This window comes from Sorex araneus, chromosome 6, assembly GCF_027595985.1.
Source record: "Sorex araneus isolate mSorAra2 chromosome 6, mSorAra2.pri, whole genome shotgun sequence".
NCBI classification, from domain to species: domain Eukaryota; kingdom Metazoa; phylum Chordata; class Mammalia; order Eulipotyphla; family Soricidae; genus Sorex; species Sorex araneus.
Window position 1 is genome coordinate 53,225,182 of NC_073307.1, and position 19,493 is coordinate 53,244,674.

The following is a 19,493-nucleotide window of genomic DNA, read 5'->3' on the forward strand; positions in this document are numbered from 1 at the left end:
GCCTCTGCCAGAGCCCTTTCTCTGCACCAGAATAGCTGCTGCTGGGACCGGCTGGCCCGAGTGATGTCTCAGCACCCGAGTCACACAGGAGCCACCCTCCAGCGAGGCTCCAAGAAGCAGGCTGGCAGTGGTTTCGTTCCGATTTGTTCTCAGGTGGGTGAGAAGTCATCTGAGTCATCTGAGTGGGCCTTGGCCACGGAGACGACCTTCTCAAATTTTAAGAGGCGTCGTGCCCCAGGGGCTCCCAAATATAATCATTAGAATCAGCAGGGAGCTGGAACAAACTTCGAGATTTTGGGCCCAACTATGGTGCAACTTTTGGGAAAGATTTATTTTGGGAGACTTAGCTCTTGTTTTCTCACAGTAAAAAAAAAGGTTTTATTTTATTATAAAAGTAGTCCAGAATAATTAAAAAAACATGGGAGAGAATCAATGAATGTCCTTCTACTTGAAGGCACAGATCCTACGGAAAGTAGATTCTGATGCCTGTCATCTCGGCATCTCTTAGCACGCACGTACACACACACACACACACACACACACGCACGTGCACACACAGGCACGTGCGCACACACACACATACATCCCTGTTCATGTGAATAAGGCCATGCCCACACTCTTGCTTTTTTTTGGGGGGGGTCACACCCAGCGATACTCAGGGGTTACTCCTGGCTTTGCACTCAGGAATTACTCCTGGCGGTGCTTGGGGGACCATATGGGATGCCGGGAATCGAACCCGGGTCGGCCGCATGCAAGGCAAACGCCCTGCCCGTTGTGCTATCGCTCCGGCCCCATGCCCATGCTCTTGGAATGCCAGGGACGACTCACAGTTGTCAGGCCTGGCACTGTGTGCCCGAGGTACAGAACCGGAAAGTTCTGAAGTGATACAGCAGAGTGTGTGCCCATCCTCAAAGACGTGCCTGGGGCTGGAGCAATAGTGCAGAGTCAGCACACTCGCCTCGCATGCAGCTGACACCACAGGGTCCCCTGAGCACGGCCAGACATGGCCCAAGGCTCCCCCCGAAGCCTCAGTATAAGATCCACCCCACAGCACTGCTCCTAACACCCTTATTACTGACGACTTGTCTCTCAGCACCTAGTACCCGACACGTGCTGGACGCTCTGACTGTCCCCTTTACAAGAATCGCCCCCACCCCGACTTTCATTGTCACGTAATCGAGACGCAGGGATTCTGCAGATACTTTAACATCTGTTAATATCTACTTACTACAGCTCAGACTCTTACTGGACTTGACGCTAACTTTTTTCTTTTCTTTCTTCTCCTTTCTTCTTCTTTTTTTTTTAGTTACTTGCTGGTTCTTTTTTTAGGGTAACGTGGTTTTAATTTGAAAGTCAGTTTTTCGTTTTGAGCATTTGGGGATTTGGGCTGTTTCTTTTTGTGACCCTTCGTCCTTTTGCTTTTCTGCCACACAGAGCCACTCCCAGTGGTATCCAGGAGGTGAAGTGGTGCCGGGGATGAAACCTGGGGCTCCTACGAGCAGTGCTCCTTCTCCAGCTCTCTGAGCTCACCCCAAGCCCCTCCGAGCCGCTTCATGCCAGGGATAGCCCAGATCCTTTGAAGAAGGACTAGCAGAGTTTTGCGCTTCCACCGAGTGCTTTTGCTTTTTGGGTCACACCCAGAGATGCTCAGGGATTGCCTGGCTCTGCACTTAGGAATCACTCCTGGCAGTGCTCGGGGGACCCTATGGGATGCCGGGGATTGAACTCAGGTTGACTGTGTGCAAGGCAAAAGCCCGTTCCCCTGGACTATCGCTCAGCCTCCCCCCTTCCTTGGCGGGGGGGATCTGAATTAATCAGGAATGAGCAGTGGGAACAGCACAGGAAGGACTCTGGGAGCTCAGCTGTGCCACCCAGCCCCTGACCGCCCTTCTCGGGCCTAAGGACAGAGGCCTGAGGAGGCCCCCGGCTGCCAGGGGTGGGGGAGCACCTGGCACTCACCTGTGCCCCGAGGGTGTCGAAAATGGCCCTTGACCACGCGGCAGAGCCCGCCGTCCCCGTCACACACCCCACACCGGTCCTCCTTGGCCGCAGACCCGATGATGCCGTCACAGCCGATTTTCTAGGTGAGCAGAGGGCAGGTCAGTGGGAGGGAAGGATGGGGAGGGGCCCAGGACAGCCCTCGGTCATGCTGCAGGGGGAGGGGGGGCCTCGCCTGCCTGCCCGAGCTCGGGGCTCCTGGGGCTCTGCACTCAGGGATCCCTCCTGGTGGGGCTGAGCTCGAGGGGTGGGGTGAGGTGGGGTGAGGCAAGCGCATCCCTGCTGTGCTGTCTCTGGGGGAGGGAGCAGAGTCAGGCACGGCTGAGGTGACTGGAGCCCAGGTCAAGGCTGGGGGGTGGGGGGGCGTGTGGTCACTCTTGGCATGCTGGTGTCGGGCCCAGGGCTCCATCGCCCAGGGAGAGGCCCCGGGACGCGGCTTCCTTGCTTCTGGACCCCAGCGGGAGAAGTGCCCGCGAGAGGGCCCCTGGTTGGTCAGGACTGGCCAGGAAGATGACCAGCGTCTGTGCCACGCCCCCCCCCCATCCCACTGCTCCCACCCTGCAATAGGGTCTCCACATCTGCAAGGTGGCCTGAGGCGGCCTGAGGCGGCCTGCTCTTCGGGACCCCACAACACCAAGTCTCTGACCAACTCACAAGGCCGTGGGGGCCCGTGGGAGCCGCGCTGACCCCCCTACCAGCTCGTTTCTGTGCTCCCCAGAACACGGCCACCCCAGAGGCAAACGGTGAAACTGAGGGCAACAGGGGGCCTGGCTAGGAGGCAAGTGGGGGAGACCGGCCTCATCTGCCCTCACCAGCACATCTCTCTCTGTCTCTGTCTCTGTCTCTCCGCACCATCCCTCCCCGTGGGCAGGTACTTGGAAACCCGAGCCAGCTTTCTGCGATGGCTCCCACGGCCCCCTGCCCTGTGGTCACCCACTGCTCCTGCTTTTTCTTTGCCCTCTACATGCACAAGTACTGCAGGGAGTCAGGAACGTTCTACTGCAGCAGTGACTAGTTCTCACACACGGGACCGACCCTTCGTGTCTTCAGCCCTCCGTGAAGTTCTCTCGGCTTCTCCCAGCCGAGGCTTCACAGCTTGGAAGGGTTTAAGGACTAGCAGAGAGGGCTGAGGCTTGCCTACGTCACTTCCCTCTGAAGCAGCTGGTCACGGGGGAAACGGCTGGCGCCGCTGTAACCCCCTCTGGCAAGCGGGGTGTGTTCTCAGAGACCGACGCTCAGGAGGTGCTATCTCAACTGGCTAGGTTGGGGTGTCCTGCTGCCAGGCCAGGTGGACTGCCTGGAAGAAGCAGGCCTCTGAGGTGCGTTCGTGCAGCACCGCTGCAGGGTGAGGCTCATAAGCATCACCCAAGAGGACACTGTCCGCCACTCGCTTCCAGTGTCCCTGTCTGCAGGGCTGCACATGCTGAGCGCCGGCCATGGAGGCCAGTGATGGTGACAGCTGAGATGGAGGAAGGCATCTGGCCCAGGGAGGCAGGGGTCCCAGGTCAGTCTCTTCGGCTGCACAGGGCAGGGCGGAGGGGAGTCGCGGCCATCCTGCGGGCTTCTGGCCAGGTCGAAGAGGGGTCTGTGGACACAGTCCCCAAGCTGAGTCCTCTTGGGCACGTGCCCTGTGCCAAGCATGGTGGGTTCTCGGCTGAGCCTTCGGCACGGGGCGCGCACCTGGCAGAAGAGGCTGTCGAGTGGCTGGAGTGGGCACAGGGAGACGCCTGACAGGGCACGGCGGTATGTGAGGGAGGAGGAGGGCCCGGGAGCCACGGTGTAGGGGAAGCGCCTCATCTCTCGTCTATGTTCCCACCCTCCTGGGGCATCTTAAATGACATTCTGAGGGCTGCTGGGGAGTGACACACATCCAGCCTCCAGAGGGGCTTGGAGACCGGTGGGGAGGCACCTGTCACCCAATCCCCAGCGTCACACACGGCGGGGCCGTAAAGCAGTGCTGGTCCTCCCTCCCCGGCCATGGGTGGTGGCGTCACCCTTCCCTGCCACTGGCTCACCCAGTCAGGATGGCAAATGCCACATCTGTCTGCCTCGGGCCTATCCTGGCCGGCACCTCTCGGGCCAGCCAGCAAGGGGCTACAGGGCGCCAGACAGCAGAGGCACCAGCCCTGCTTTCTGGAAGAAACTCGATCCCCAGCCCCTGAGGCCGCCCCCTCGCAGCCCGGAACCCAGGGGACCAGCACCTGGCAGCGGCCGTGCACGCAGAGGTCGGTCTCGTAGGGGCCGCACGGTGTCCCGTCCAGGACGCGCTCGGCCATCAGCACAGGCGCCTCCTTGCCCAGCGGAGAGCAGTAGAGTGCGCAGGGCTTCTCTGGGGGGGGGGGGGGGGGAGGGACACGGCTGAGCAAAGACATCAGGGAAGGGAGGCGTGGGGGTCTCAGGGCACTGGGCCTGTGGGGTCATGAGTGGGGATGTGAGGGAGGGATGTGAGTGGGGATGTGATGGGGGATGTAAGGGGGATATGAGGGGGATGTGAGGGGGATGTGAGGGGATGTGAGGAGGATGTGAGGGGGATGTGAGGAGGATGTGAGGAGGATGTGAGGGGGGATGTGAGGGGGATATGAGGGGGATATGAGGGGGGATGTGAGGGGGGATGTGAGGGGGATGTGAGGGGGGATGTGAGGGGGATGTGAGGGGGGATGTGAGGGGGATGTGAGGAGGATGTGAGTGGGATGTGAGGGGGGATGTGAGGAGGATGTGAGGGGGATGTGAGGGGGGAAGTGAGGGGGGATGTGAGGAGGATGTGAGGGGGATGTGAGGAGGATGTGAGGGGGGATGTGAGTGGGATGTGAGGGAGGATGTGAGGGGGGATGTGAAGGGGATGTGAGGGGGATGTGAGGGGGATGAGAGGGGGATGTGAGGGGGATATGAGGGGGGATGTGAGTGGGGATGTGAGAGGGATGTGAGTGGGATGTGAGGGGGGATGTGAGTGGGCCGTGAGGGGGGATGTGGGTGGGACTGAGAAGGGGGATGTGGGTGGGGATTCTGTGGGGCTGTGAGTGTGATGTGAGGGGGATGTGAGTGGGTCCCTGAGTGTGGAAATGAGCCCCTCTAATGAGGGACAGCTTAGCGCCCGGCCCCTGGCCAGGTCCAGCTGCGGCCCCCCAAGGACACCCCGATACAAACTGTTCATTTGTCTCCTTGTCCTTCCCCCCGTGAGCAGGCATGTGGCCTCCCTCACTGTTGAGCTGGTGCTGACCCAGGTTAGGTGGGACTGTGGGGTTCTCACATGCTGACGCTGAGCTTCCTGCTCACGGTCACGGACACTCCCCCTTCCTTCTCTCCTGTGTTCACTTAGCGCTGCCATTCTCCCCCGTCAACCTCGCCTGTGTTTTGTCAGAGTCAGACTCCTGTTCCTCTGGGGGAGCAGACGTGCGGGGTGCCGGTGGTTCAGAGCAGAGGGAGGTTCTGCCTGGCTGGGAAGGTGCTAAAAGGTCCCACCACGTCCACACATGACCTCTGCTGTGACACTGACCCCTGGGGGGCCGCGGGGCCAGGGGCGAGCCTGACCCGGGTCTTGCCTTGCACGTGCCGTGGAGGGCGGCGTGGCTTTGGTCCCAGAGGCCACGATAGGAAAGTCTACCTTGGCAAGAATCCCTGCTTCGTTCTTTCCTCTTTCTCTTTTTTGCAAAGGAAAAAAAAAGATACCGGAGGAGGCAAAAGCCTCTAGCGCTCCTGGTCAGGAATGCAGAGGTGCTCCTTGGCGACAGCCGAGCGGCAGACAGGGCAGCCCAGGGCGACCACAGGAACGGCCGAGCTCAGACTCTGCCTCAGGGCGCCGGTGGGGGGGGGGGGGCTCTGTCCCCTCCCTCACACTCTGAGGAGCAGGGGGACCCGGGTCCGTGACGTCAGGGCAGGGCTGCCTGGCAGGGCAAAGGCCGGGGGGCCTTTCATTCCAAGGCCGGTCACCGGGGGCCCGGCCTGCCCTGTCGGGTGGTGGCACTTTGCCACGGGGGCAGTGACACACAACTCGGGTAGAAGGAGCGTGGTGCAGCTGGCAGAGAGCAGCACGGGGCCGGGCCCACCTCCACCGCCGCTGCCGGGATGATAAGGGAACCTCAGACCCCACTGCCGCAAGTGGGTCAGGACGCAAATAACACGTTTCATGTGGACTCGGAGACATCGGTGGAAAAAAAAACAAACCAACCAGACCAGACTTTTCCATGGGGTTTCTGCCCCCGCGCTCACACGGCCACACAGGCGGGTGCTGGGGGACGGGCAGGGGCTCTCTGCCCCGACGGGGAGGGTGTGGGGCTGCTGTGTGCGGGCTGCCCTCGTGGCAGTATTCAGGGGGCCGCAGGGTATCTGGGGGGGGAGGCTGTGTGCAAGGCAAGTGCCCGAAGCTCGTGTCATCTCTTCCGCCCCCTTTTTCTGAAAATGTTTCTTTGGTGGGGGGCGGGGGGCAGAGCTCCAGCAGGGCTCCGGGGCTGTGGGCTCTGCAGGCTCCTGGCTCCCCTGGGACCGACCCTGAGACCCCCGCCCTCAGGGCAAGGCTGCAAAGGTGGGGGAGGGGCTGGGTGACCAGCACTCGCGCTGGGGACGAGAACAGGGTGCAGGAGGCCTCTGCCCGCTCCCCACGCTCAGGGTGGGGCAGGCAGGGGCCACCTCGGGGGTCTGCAGGGCAGGGAAGAGGGGCCCCACTCACCGTCCACCACCACAGCGGTCAGCAGGCTCTCGGTGCTGCCGCTCAGCCGGTCCTGCGTCTGGCACTGCTGGTCCCGGAAGCTGGGCAGGCCGGGCGGGCAGGGTGGGCGCTCGCAGACCCCGTGCTGCACGCTGGCGCCCCGGCAGGGCAGGCCTCGGGGCCCCGGGCTGGCAGGAAGGGAAGGGCTGGCATTAACCGGCCGCAGGGAAAGCAAGCGTCCCCATGCCCCACAATGAGCACCGGTGTGCCAGACACCCTTGGGAGACGGGACCCCCCGCCCCGGGGTCTGACGGAGGGGGTGGGAGGACCCAGCTGCCTCAGGGACCCCCAGTCTGAGTAGGGTCGTCTCCCGGTGGCCTCAGAGTGGTGGCCGTTGGGGCCACCCCGTGGCGTGCCCCTGAGTGTCCCTTCCCGGCCTCTACAATCACGTGAGCTGAGTGCTGAGCCACAGGACCCCCTCTCCCATGGGGACACGCAGGCCCTGAGCACCCTGGGGAGCCGCCCTGGTTTGGTCTGTAGCTGTTGTTTGCCGTATCCAATCATGAGCTACGAGCGTAACATCTCTCCGTCTGCCTGATGCTGACTTGACTTCTGTTTGTTGGGGGGCCACAGCCCGAGATGCTCAGAGACTACTCCTGGCTCTGCACCCACAGGTCTCTCCTGGCAGGGCTCGGGGGACCCTGGGATGCTGTGGATTGAGCCTGGGCTGGCTGTGTACAGGCCCAGTGCCCTGCCCGCTGTGGGGTTGGTTCGCCGTTGCCATCGGCTCAGCTTCTCCGCCTCGGCCGGCGACACAGTGCAGCACCGATGCGAGGCCCACCCCGAGGGCGCCCGGGGCCCATCTTGCTGGGCCTCAGGCGGGGGGACACGGCCGAGGGCTGGACAGACCACGGAGCGCTTACAGTGGACATGTGAGGGGGGTGAGGCAGTGGGAGTTGGGGAGAGGAGGAGGAAGACCAGGGGTGATGAACTGCAAAAGGAGCCCTGGGCTCCGGGAGCGAAGAAGGAAGAGGCAGGCGGGGGCGTGGGGTCATCGAGGGAAGCACGAAAGGAAAAACGTCCCCCAGGGATCGAGGTCTTGGTGGCCGGCTGAGCACAGATGGTCTCGGACTAAGCCGGCCAGTGGGGCAGGCCGGGGACGTCCAGCGTCTCGGGGAGAAGGAGCCAGCCAGGGGCCTGGGGCCACGGGAGGTGCTGGGTGCCGGCACCGCGGCAGGGGAAGCCCTGGGATTCCCAAGTGTCCCCAGACGGTGGCGTCTGCGCCCACCGGGGACCGGGCACTTACGGGGGGTTGTCGCATTTCCTCTGCCGGAAGCGTGCGCCCGTGCCACACGTGCGGCTGCACATGCTCCAGGCACCCCACGGGCTCCAGTCTCCGTCCACGTGGTCGGGGATGGGCGCCTTGCTCACACACGCGCCTGCGCGGCACCACTGCAAGAGAGCCACGCCACTGCACCCCCACCCCCTGCAGGGCACCCCGCACCCCTGCAGGGCACCCCGCACCCCTGCAGAGCCACCCCCAGCCCCTGCAGGGCACCCGCACCCCTGCAGGGCCACCCCACCCCCTGCAGGGTCACCCCCACCCTCTGCAGGGCACCCCGCACCCCTGCAGGGCACCCGCACCCCTGCAGGGCCAGATGGTAGCTGGGGTCAGAGAGTCTTGCCAGCCGGCACAGGCCCCAAGTCTGCAGGTGGCAGAGAGTGTCATATCAGCAGGTCTGACCATAGGGCCATCCTGCCCCAGCTGGCTGAGCTGTGCAGGGCAGCCCCTGGGAGATGCCCCTTTCCCCACCCAACAGAATGCCACCAGCTTGCCTGGGGTTGTTTTGGGGGTGTGGGGGCTTTCCTGGCTCTGTGCTCTCGGGACCAGGAACCTGGGTCAGCCGCGTGCAAGGCTAGAGCCCTCCCCGCGCCCCATCTAACTTCCCTTCCGGCCGCCTGAGCCTCAAGGGGCAGCACCTCCGCCACCTGGGTCAGCAGCTGGTTCTGGGGGTGCGGGGCTGTCTGGGGGGGCTCTCCTGCACTCCCTCAGCCTCACCCCTCTATGCTGCCTGGGGTGGGGGTGGGGTGGAGTTTCGCCCCGGACGTCTGGGTGGAGTGTACTGGGGGGTGGGGGTCTCTGGTCGCCCAGGAGAACGAATCCGGGGCTCAAAGAGGACAAGGAGCCTGGGCTGGGCTCCCTTTGCTCGAGTCTCTCGTTAGGGAGCAAAAGCCCAGAGCAGAACCATCCCCCTACCCCCCGCTTCCCCGAGGTGGCAGGACACACCCCCCTGTCACAGTTCTCAGGCTGGGGCCGGCCTTCACCCCCTCCTCTGAAGCTCTGGCCACCCCTCCTGCTAACAGGGACCCCCCCCCCAACATGTGACCTCTCTCGGGGCTCCCAAAGCTCTGCTGAGTCAATTCACGTCCCCACCCCCACCCTCAACCGAAGGCAGGTGAGGTTCCGTGTCTGGGTCCCGTGTCCCTGTGAGGTTCCGTGTCTGGTCCCGTGTCCCCCGCTGATGGCAGGGAGGACAGGATTTCTTTCCCTCTCTTTCCTGCTGTGGTCAAGCTGTCCCACTTCAGTCAGAGCACACCTGAGACTGCGGAGTCAGTTGTGCTTCTGGCTCGGTGGTACCCGCAGTGGGCCCTGTCGGCCCCTCTGGGGAGCCTGGGGGGCCCTCTAGGGGCTTCTGCCGCTAAGGTGCTGAGGGTCCCCGGGATGAGGGTGGGTTGCGGGGTTACCTTGTCTGCCCCACACTCTGTGCCGTCCAGCGGAGGGTCCAGCTTGGTCTTGCAGGAGGTGTCCCCTTCCACCAGACACCACAGCCCCGCACACATCAAATGCTGCTGACAAGGAAGAAAAGGACAGCTGATGGGGACACAGAGGTCAGTGGGGTCATGGGGGGGGCACAGTGCATGTGGATTTGGGGTTGGAAGCAGGAGGAAGGCAGAGAAAGAGGATAGGAAGAAAGGAAAGGAAGAAGGAAGGAAGGAAAGAAGGAAGGAAGGAAGGAAGGAAGGAAGGAAGGAAGGAAGGAAGGAAGGAAGGAAGGAAGGAAGGAAGGAAGGAAGGGAGGGAGGGAGAAAGGAGGAAGGAAGGAGGAAGGAAGGAGGGAGGGAAGAGGGAAGGAAGGAAGGGAGGGAGGGAGGGAAGGAGGGCAGGAAGGAGGGAAAGAGGCAGCTTAGGAATCTGGAAGTCAAAGAATAGCAAACACCACATTTCCTGGCATAACCATTGCAGATTTTATGGCATCATAAGGTATGACCATTGGGAAGATTTTCAAACTTAAGTTTTTATCATGGCACTGTTACTGACAAAATCATTTAAAGTTGTGTTTCAGACGGACAATGCTGCAGTCCCTCACCAGTGTCCCCGCCTCCCTCCCGCCCCCAGCCTGCCTCCTTAACCGGCACATTTAAAGTGTGGTTGTTATAGTTTGGGCCTCTCATTCTCAGTGCTGCTGGCTCTGAGACCTACACACACACACACACACACACACACACACACACACACACACACACACACACACACACACACACACACACCCCACAGATATACCAATGGCACATCTGGAAAATCTCGGGGCCAGAGCAACAGGACCCCGGCATCCCATCTGTCTCCCCGAGCCCCTCCAGAGAGAGCCCTGAGCGAGAGCACCATGGGGTGTGACCTGCAAGCAGAAACACACTCCCCGGCACCTCCAAATAACTACATTCGTGAGGTGGTGGTGGAGACTCTTCAGTGAAATACGGCCACAGGAGCATCGCTGCACCTGGGCTCATTCTACTCAACAAAATTCCACGCTCCTGCACCTGTCGCCCCCAGAGTTGGTGTCAGCACGAGCTACGGGGGGGGGCGGGGTAAAAGAAAGGGTGCTGGACGTGGGGTGCAGGCTCAGAGCCCTGACTGCGGGGAAGGGCCCTCCCCCACCCAGAGCCTCCTGCCTCCTCCCTGCGCTTCCCACCGTGAATCCGCTCCCTCGTGGGCTGCAAACGGACCAGATGCACGAAGGGCTCTTTGAAACAGGCAGTGCTTTCCCAGCCCACCCCCCGTGAGAGGCCTGCGGGGGGCCGGGGGATATGGCTGCAGCCTGTGGTTGGGGACCCTCGGGAGCAGCTGGGCCTGAAGTGCGGCCGCAGCTCCTCTGAGTCCCAGACACGGCGTAGATGGGCGGTGGGCGAGCTTTGTTCTTCAGTTCTGGTATTGGGGCCACACCGGGTAGTGCTCAGGGCGGACTCTTCGCTCTGTGCTCAGGGATCGCTCCTGGCAGAGCTTGGGGACCACCTGGATGTTGGGGATCGAAGCTGAGTCGGCAACAGACAAGGGCAACGCCCTCCCCGCTGCAGTGCTCAGGGAGGGCAAAGCTCCTGAAGGGGGCGGTATGACGGGAAAGGCGTGCTGCTCAGCCAGGCCATGAGGGACGCTGCGTGCACCCGATCTGTCACTGTGACGCGCGTCTCCCACCCAGGGTTCCCAGCCAGGGTGGATACTCATAAGCCCCCGAAATAGGGGCCGAGAGAGAGTACATCGGGGAGGAGGGCACTTGCCTTGCATATGGTTGACCCAGGTTCGATCCCTGATATCCCACAGGGTCCCCTGAGCACCACCAGGGGGGAGCCCTGAGCACAGCCGGGTGCGGCCTCAAAACAAACCAGACAAAAGAAAACAAAACAAACTAGAAATAATGCCTACAGTGAGTCAGGCAAAGACCCAGCGGGCCGGGAGCCACAGAATCAACCAGTCCTGCTACAGGTGCTGGAGGACTGCCCCGGCCACTTACAGCAGGCCCCAGGGGACGCCAGAAGGAACAGGCGGCAGACCCCGAGGGGTAACTGTGGAGGGCGCTGGCTTTGCAAGTGGCTGACTTGGGTTTGACCCCCAGCACCTCATAGGGTCCCCTCAGCACAGGAGTGAGCCTGCGCAGACCCAGGAGTGAGCCCCGAGCACAGAGCCAGGAGTGAGCCCTGAGCACAGAGCTAGGAGTCAGCCTCGAGCACAGAGCCAGGAGAGAGCCCTGAGCACAGAGCCAGGAGTGAGCCCGAGCACAAAGCCAGGAGTGAGCCCCGAGCACAGAGCTAGGAGTGAGCCCTGAGCACAGAACCAGGAGTCATCCCCGAGCACAGAGCTAGGAGTAAGCCCCAAGCATAGAACCAGGAGCCAGCCCTGAGCACAGAGCCAGGAGTGAGCCCTGAGCACAGAGCCAGGAGTGAGCCCCGAGCACAGAGCTAGGAGTGAGCCCTGAGCACAGAGCCAGGAGAGAGCCCCGAGCACTGCTGGGTGTGTCCCTGAAATAAAAATCAAACAAACAAACCTAGAACGGAAATGACTTTGAGAGGGATATGCGAATTATTGCAGCCAGTGGGCTAGAGCTGGGCACGGCAGCGCGTGTGGCGGGGAGGAGGGCCCTGACATCAATGACAAGGACCCAGCAAGAGAGAACAGAACAGACACAGCGAGGGCCGGGCCGACCATGGCCCAGAGCCCAGTGGGGCTTCCCAGGGCGCTTCTCCCTCCAGACCTAGTGAGGTGCCGCGCAGAAGCCTTAGGCAGCTCAACACCAGGAGAAGCGGCGTTTCTGCCGCGTGCCCAGGGCCCCTACGCCAGCCACGGGGTGGAACGGGCCACGCTCAGTTCTTGCTTCCTCCGTCCGTGGCCTCACCGGCCGTACGGAGGCGCCCGTGAAGGCCCCATCTGCAGACACCTCTATCTTGCAGTTAAGATTGTTTCACGAGAGTGCCAACAGTTCCGTGCTGTGTGGCACAGCAATGCCCGAGCCGGCCGTCCACCACGATGTCCTTCCAGCAGAGTCCTCTGGGTCCCGTCAGCGCTCTTGCCCCTCGGGCTCCCCGCTTCTCTGGCCAGGCCCCGGCGGTGTGTTCCCGTGGCCCGCGTCCGCTCCCCCGCCTGCTTCTCTGGAGGCCACCTGCCGTGGGATCTCTCCCGGCACTTGTCTTTCTTCTTCTGATTTCTGCTGAACACGGACCCTCCTGTGCCATCCACGCGGCCAGCCCGGGAAGGGGTGACTCCATCTGTCTCGCTGTGTTCTGCATCTGTACTGGGCACGCGACCCGCGTTCCGGCTCTGTGAATGCCGGGGACAGCGGGTGGGGAGAGATCTTCCCCGTCGGCGCTGCCTGCTCTGTTCTCCTCGAGCTGCCGGGCTGAGTGTTGGGAGCGTTTCCGAAGGGCTGGAGGAAATCTCCGAATCCTGTTCCACAGGGGCGCGGCCCCTGGTCACTGCCCTCAGCAGCTCCAGGGGCACACGTGGGGCGTCTGTGAGCCCTGCTAGCGAGGGCCGCCGTCTCGAGCCCCCGGCCCCCCGCCGTCTGCCTGTCCTCCTGGGAGCGGATCCCGGCTCCCCCACGCACTCCATGGCAGCCGACGGAAACAGCAGGGACTCATCATCATAAAATAGACAGATCGGGCTAATTGCATGAAATTTATTTGCCCTTGCTGATAAATATTTATCGCCCCTGGTTCATGGCTTTGATGTTTGGGCTCTCTCGAACGGCTTTATCGAATTCAAAACATCACTGGCTAAACGCGGAGACGGCTGCGTGAGCCAGTAACTGCAGCTGTGAACGCCAGCGATGGAGGCCAAGCTTTTTTTTTTTTTTTGCTTTTGTTTTGGTTTTGAGCTCTTCTTTCCATAGATGGGCTGGAACCGGGCACTCCCCCGCCCCCACCCCCCCCAGTCGGCAGAGAGACACGATGTGACATGACAAGCCGCGTGGAGAGTGCTGGCAGCTCAGCGGGCGCGAACACGGAAACACATGTGGAAAAACACATGTGCCGGCTTCTACTGCTCTCGGCTCACTGGCGAGCGATGTCCACGCAGCAGGAACCTGGTCACCATGGCACAGGGACAGTATGTCCTCACAGCCACATCTCCCCAAGGCCATTTGCCCAGCACCTTGGAACGAGGAGGGCAGGGCTTTTAATTTGGGGATGGGGCCGACGGTGGCCAAGGGGGTCCCGTATTTGGAAATCTCCAGGGCAAGGTGCCACCCTGGGAAGGAGGCTGGGTCACCGCCACTCCCCGGCACCCGTGGGGGGGGTGCTGCTGGACCCTTTGGCACCAAGGCTCAGTATTTCTCATCATCTCTGAAGTATGTATGGTTGCCAAGGAAACAGACAGACTCCAAATCCAAGCGTGAAACAGGCAAGGAGTTCCTGGGGATAACAAAACCAGGATGCGGTGTGGAGGCCGGGTGCTGCCAAGGGTGCCCGCCCACGGCGCCGCGGCTCCCTCCGCAGTGCCCGCACTGCAGCCCCTGACCCTGGCCCCAAACCCTCTGCTTCCCAGCTGCGCTTCCTCCCTCTGCCTCGGCCCCAGGCGTCCGGGCAGGTGACCAGGGGGCCAGACGAGAGACTCCTGTCAGCCCCGTCTCCCGAGGACCCTGTCCAGTCCTGGGCATGAAGGGTCCGTGCGTTTCATCCCGTGTCTGGTGGGAGGGGATGTCCCGTCTCTGCTGACCCCTCCTTGGCTGAAGGCAGAGCCAGGATGGCCTTTAGGTGACCGTAAAATGGACACTCAACAGCCCTGTGGGGTGAGGGGGTAGGAGATGTCTCTGATGGCTCTGGGGTGTGCGGCTGCCTGGAAAGGCCAGGTCTGGGCTGGCCGGGCCCAGAGCTGGACATGAGGGAAATGTGGCCCCCGGAGCTTGGCGGGTGGGACAGCACATTTGGTGCCCAGAGGGTAGGCGGAACAGCTCTGGGGCGGAGGGGACACTTTGTGGCAGACCCAGAGCGAGCCCCCAATTTTACCGAGCAGGTGAAGGAAGAACTGAAAACAACAGAAGCCTTTTTCTTCTCAGTCCACATCCAGCCGTGTTGAGGCATCACTCCTTGAGGGCTCAGGAAACCAAACAGGTGCCGGGCACCGAGCCTGGCGGGCCGTGGCCAAGGCAAGCATGTACTCCCGCACATCTCCCCGCCCCACTCAGAGAAGCCCCCGGAGAACCCTGGGCAAAGGGGAATCCTGGTGCCAGATGATGTCCGTAAGGACCTTGGTACAAGCCCTTCTGCCCACAGGGACCTGGAATAAGGTGAGGGTGAGGATGGCAGGAGGGTTAGTGGGGCCCGGAGCCACCCACAAGCGCCGCTCACACGACCCTCCATGAGGGGGCACTGCACCTTCCCCGGGGAACCTGCCTGGGCACTGCACCTGCCCAGGCAGAGCCAGGAGGGGCAGCCCCCCGACCACCAACGCCCCCGCACCCCGGCACTGCCCGCTCGCCCCTCCCACAGACCTTCTTGTCTGAGCTGCGGCTTCCCCGGAACGGCTGTGGCGGGCAATGCCCACGTCTGCCCAGCTCTCTGGCCGGGAGCCATGTGAGGGCTCAACCCCGCCGCGTGGACACTGCTGTGTCCGCGCGTGCCCGGGCACAGGGGCTGTGTGCACATACGTGTCACGTGTGTGTTGCGCGGTGCCCCCGGGGGGGCTGCATACCTCCATGTTCTTGCAGAAGGTGGCGTTGGTGCCAAACAGGATCTGGCACTGCTCGTTGGCACTGTAGTGCATGCCCGGGAGCTTGGAGGGCAGGTGCAGCGCGTGCTGGCTCCTGGGGTCCGTCACCAGCAGGCAGGTGCTGGTTTTCGACCTGCAACAGCAGAGGGGTGCACGGTGGGACAGACTGTGTGGGTCACCTCAGGTGAGCAGGGCGTGCGGCTGGGCGGGGCCCTCTGAGGGGGCTGGAGAGGAGCCCCCCAATGGGCACACCTGTCTGGGGGCACGAGAGCTGGCTGGGGGGAGACCGGTGCTTTCGCGGCAGCCTGTGGCCACACTTTCTTTCGCTTTACGCGAAATCTACAGGGGCCGGGTGACAGTACAGCAGGGAGGGCGATTGCCTTGTGTGCGGCCAACCCGTGTTCAATCTCCGGCATCACACATGGTCCCCTGAGCAGAGCCAGGAGTAACCCCTGAGCATCGCCGGGTGTGACCCAAAAAGCAGAAGAAAAAAAAGAGCTAAAGGTATGGAGAAAAAAAAATCAGGATTTCTTTCTTTCTTTCTTTCTTTCTTTCTTTCTTTCTTTCTTTCTTTCTTTCTTTCTTTCTTTCTTTCTTTCTTTCTTTTCTTTCTTTTCTTTCTCTCCCTTCCTTTTTTCTCTTTCTTTTCTATTTCCCTTCCTTCCTTCCTTCCTTCCTTCCTTCCTTCCTTCCTTCCTTCCTTCCTTCCTTCCTTCCTTCCTTCCTTCCTTCCTTCCTTCCTTCCCTCCCTCCCTCCCTCCCTTCCTTCCTTCCTTCTTCCCGATGCTCCTAACTCTGCAGATCCTTTGGGGTGGGGGTGCTGTCCAGGGTGGCAGTGGACGGGCTACCTGGTCAGGCTATGCCCTGCCCGCACCCACTGCCTGGCTCCAGCATTTCACCATGGGACCGCTGAGGGGAAGGGGATGCAGAGAACACCTCAGGTGGGGCCCTGGGCCCGGGGACGCAGTGACGGCCCCAGAGAAGGGCGAGTTGAAGGCCTGTCACCTTCACGCCCGAGAGGGAGAGGGAGGCGGCTCACTGCACCCAGAACCCCGGCACCCCCGTCCAACCGGGTGCCCCGGCCACGTCCCAGAGCCTGCGTGGCAAACAAGGCCCCCAGCCCCCAGCCCCGGGCCGTGTGTCTGCGTGTGTCTGCGTGACCGAGGCCGAGGGCCCAGGGCTGTGTGTGTGGACAGCAGAGCAGCAGCCCCGAGATCCCAGGTCTACACGGCGTGTCCACTCCTGGGGGCGGGTCCCTGTAACACCACCAACCCCGCTCCCATTGCACCCGAATGCCAGCCTGATGCACCCACAGGTGTGGGGCCTGTGGACAGAGGCCATGAGGGACGTGGCACCCTCAGGCCGGCCGCTTCTGCAGGGCCTGGGATCGGGACCAGCCTCACACTTGCCACCAAATCAGCACAGTGCCGAGCTCTCTCCTCCCGGCCACACAATGGACCAACCTTTGCTATTAGGGGGGTGCAGAGACCCATCCCCGTGGGCTCCAGCGAACACTCACTCAGCTTCGCAGAGACAACAGTTGGACGTGGATTTCCAACTGCATCGGGCAGGGGCACCTGTCACCCTGCAGTGTGGGGTTCAGTGCCCCCCGTGGGGTGCCGCCCAGGGGCTGGGGTCCAGTGCCCCCCGTGGGGTGCCGCCCAGACCTACTTGAGGAAGTTCTCGAGGTCCTCTCGGCTGCAGGGCGACCAGGACAGGTCGCTGGGGCTCCGCCCTTTCACCCACTCTCCCGACATGATGTGGGACCGGCCGGCGCAGGATGCGTGGTCATCATCGTGATTCATGCCCAGGCTGTCAGAGGGGAGAGAAGAGGTGGGGGGGATGAGGGAGAGGGGGCGGGGCGAGGGGGAGGGATGAGGAGGGGCGGGGCAAGACGGGCATTTATACCACAGGAGCCCACCCCCAGCCCTGGGGTCTTGCTGGGCTGCTCTGGGGTGGGGGACAGCGGCCTGAGCTCGGGGACGGTCAGGAGGGTGACCGGCGTGCGGGGAGCCGGCTCAGGCCCAGGCAGACGAGCACCTGCCCGCATCTCTGACCGCACCTGTTTTTGCCCGGCGAGCAGAGGGCCTGTGACCCCCCCACCCCCCCCCCCCCGAGTGCGGGCCCTGGTGGTGGCGGGGTCAGCGCCCTGCGGAGTCCAGCAGACCAGGGGGGCCTGCTGGAGTGCAGCATCCGGTGAGCTTTGGGCCAGGCACACGGACACGTGACCGTGAGAACAGGGCAGTAAGGGACGAGACAGGAGGGGACACCCAGGCACCCGACAGAGAAGCCGCCCTGCATCCCTGGGGCCTGGTGGGCTCCTGCCTCCTGCGGGCAGCCCCGACTCAGGCCAGAGAACCCGCTGCCCCTCTGTCCCGGTCCCTGGGGGCATCTCCTCTCCAGTGTCTGGAGAAGCCGCAAGGCGGAGGGTGGCCCAAGTGGGAGTCCCCCATTACCAGCCAATGGCGTCCCCCTGGCCCCAGCTCTGCTGCCCAAGGACCACGTGGTCAGAAACACGTCCTGTGCAAGCCCGGCTGCCCCTGGCCAGGCTCTCCCACAACACGCCCGATCCCCAAACACGTCCCCTCGTCCCCCAACACGGTGCCTTGGGGCCCCCTGGCAGCAGGCTGGGTGTCTTGGCAGAGGTGGGGGGGAGGTGATGCCGGGACCAAGCCCCCCAGTCGAGGGGGGGTTCTTATACTTGAGTCTGGGGACGGTTCCCTGGGGCTGGGGCTTGGGGAGACCCCCTCAGCCCTCTAGTTGGCCTCCTGTCCACCCCAACACCGACTGCACACCCCACTGAAGGCACCCCAGGGGTCCGCCCTTCCACACGATGTGGAATGGGGTGAGAGTGGGGGCGGCCTTTGGGAGAGGAAGCGCCACACTTTGGGGGGCTTAGAAAGAAACCGGAGTTCTCCCAGTGCCAGGCTCAGCACATTTCACAGGGTCTCTCCTTAACCTCGCTTTACAGATGGGGAAACTGAGGCAAAGAAAGATGAAGATGTTGCCCTGGGCCAGCGAGCCGGAGAATGGACACGCGGTCCCAGCTCCATCCCCGAGCTCAGGCCGCTGTCCCCCACCCCAGAGCCTCCACACTGGGTCCAGCCCGGACAGGGACACTGGGAGAACCAAGGACAGGGTGGGGCTGAGTGACAGGGCAGCAGGGAGGGCGCTTGCCTTGCTTGCACACGGCCGACCTGGGTTCAATCCCCAACATCCCATAGGGTCCCCCAAGCACCACCAGGAGTGATTCCTGACCACAGAGCCAGGAGTAACCCCAAAGCATCACTGAGTGTGACCCCAAAAGCCAAAATAAACCAAAGAACCAAGGTCGGGACCTGGAGCTCAGGGGTGCAGGATGGGCGTCCACCCAGGGGTTACCGCAGGGAGTCAGAGGACGCTGCGGGAGAACGGGGGCCAAGGCGGCGGAGCGCCAGCCACGGGGACACTTGGGAACCCTGAGCTGTCAGGGGTTCGCATGTGGTCCCCATCTTTCAAATATGTCTGTGCCGAGTGGGACTGCCCCTTCCCGAGACGCCTGAGGGTCCCACACACGGCGGGACCGGGGAGGTGTGGGGGTTTCCTTCTCTCTGGAGCACGAGGCACACACAGGCGGGAGCACCCAGGGCCTGACCCCCACTCTGAGCGGAGCCCCAGGTCTGGGCTCAGGATGAAGCCACAAGGGGTTTGGCGGCCCCACTGGACAGGAAGAAAAGTGACAACCCAGGGCCACAGTGCCAGGGCTGGCCTCTGGTCACCTCTTGGTGGCCTTGCGGGCCCCGCAGGCATGTCCTCTGGCCTTCAGGGAGAGCTGGGCTCCCCGGAGCCACCGTCTGCGCTCACGAGGCCCATCTCTGAGAAGCTGTCTGAAAGGAAACGCCCCCACAGCACCGTGGTGTGTGGGGTCTTCTCCAAAGGAGCCAAAGGAACTGACTTCCTGCACTTTCAGGGGGAGCGGTGCTGGGACCACCGGGCTCTGTGCCTGTCTCCATGCCCGGGCAACGCCTCACCCCATAAACACCAAGGGGCCTGGAGCCTCCACGCAATGAGAATTTTGGGGACTTTGTCACTATTTCATTTTACCTTTATTTAAAAAAAATTTTTTCTTTTGGGTTTGGGAGCTGTATCTGGTGGTGCTCAGGGATCACTCCTGGAGGTGCTTGGGAGGCCCTCTGGGGTGATGGTGATCAAACCCAGGGGGGGACGTGTGCAAGACAAACGTCTTCACCCATATGTGCACGCACTCTCTCTCCTCCTCCCCCCTCTCCCTTCCTCCCTCTCTCTCTCTCTCTCATACTTGTTAGCTCAGAAGAAAGATTCTCCACCTCAGAGCCTCTTGCAGTGATCCCTACTGCGTGACTGGCACTTGGCTGACAAAGA

The 19,493-nt window shown here is 62.5% G+C and overlaps 1 protein-coding gene across 1 annotated transcript in view; it reads right to left on the reverse strand.

Annotated features, from left to right (window-relative positions):
• Positions 1 to 19,493, reverse strand: part of ADAMTS17 (ADAM metallopeptidase with thrombospondin type 1 motif 17) — an 84,817-nt gene that overhangs the window by 16,625 nt on the left and 48,699 nt on the right. The window contains exons 9-15 of the mRNA XM_055143540.1: positions 16,785 to 16,925; positions 15,096 to 15,246; positions 9,386 to 9,490; positions 7,947 to 8,092; positions 6,662 to 6,828; positions 4,200 to 4,327; positions 1,960 to 2,080 (exon numbers count right to left, since the gene is read on the reverse strand). Of these exons, the coding sequence (XP_054999515.1) occupies positions 1,960 to 2,080; positions 4,200 to 4,327; positions 6,662 to 6,828; positions 7,947 to 8,092; positions 9,386 to 9,490; positions 15,096 to 15,246; positions 16,785 to 16,925 (959 nt within the window). The remainder of the gene's footprint in view (positions 1 to 1,959; positions 2,081 to 4,199; positions 4,328 to 6,661; positions 6,829 to 7,946; positions 8,093 to 9,385; positions 9,491 to 15,095; positions 15,247 to 16,784; positions 16,926 to 19,493) is intronic.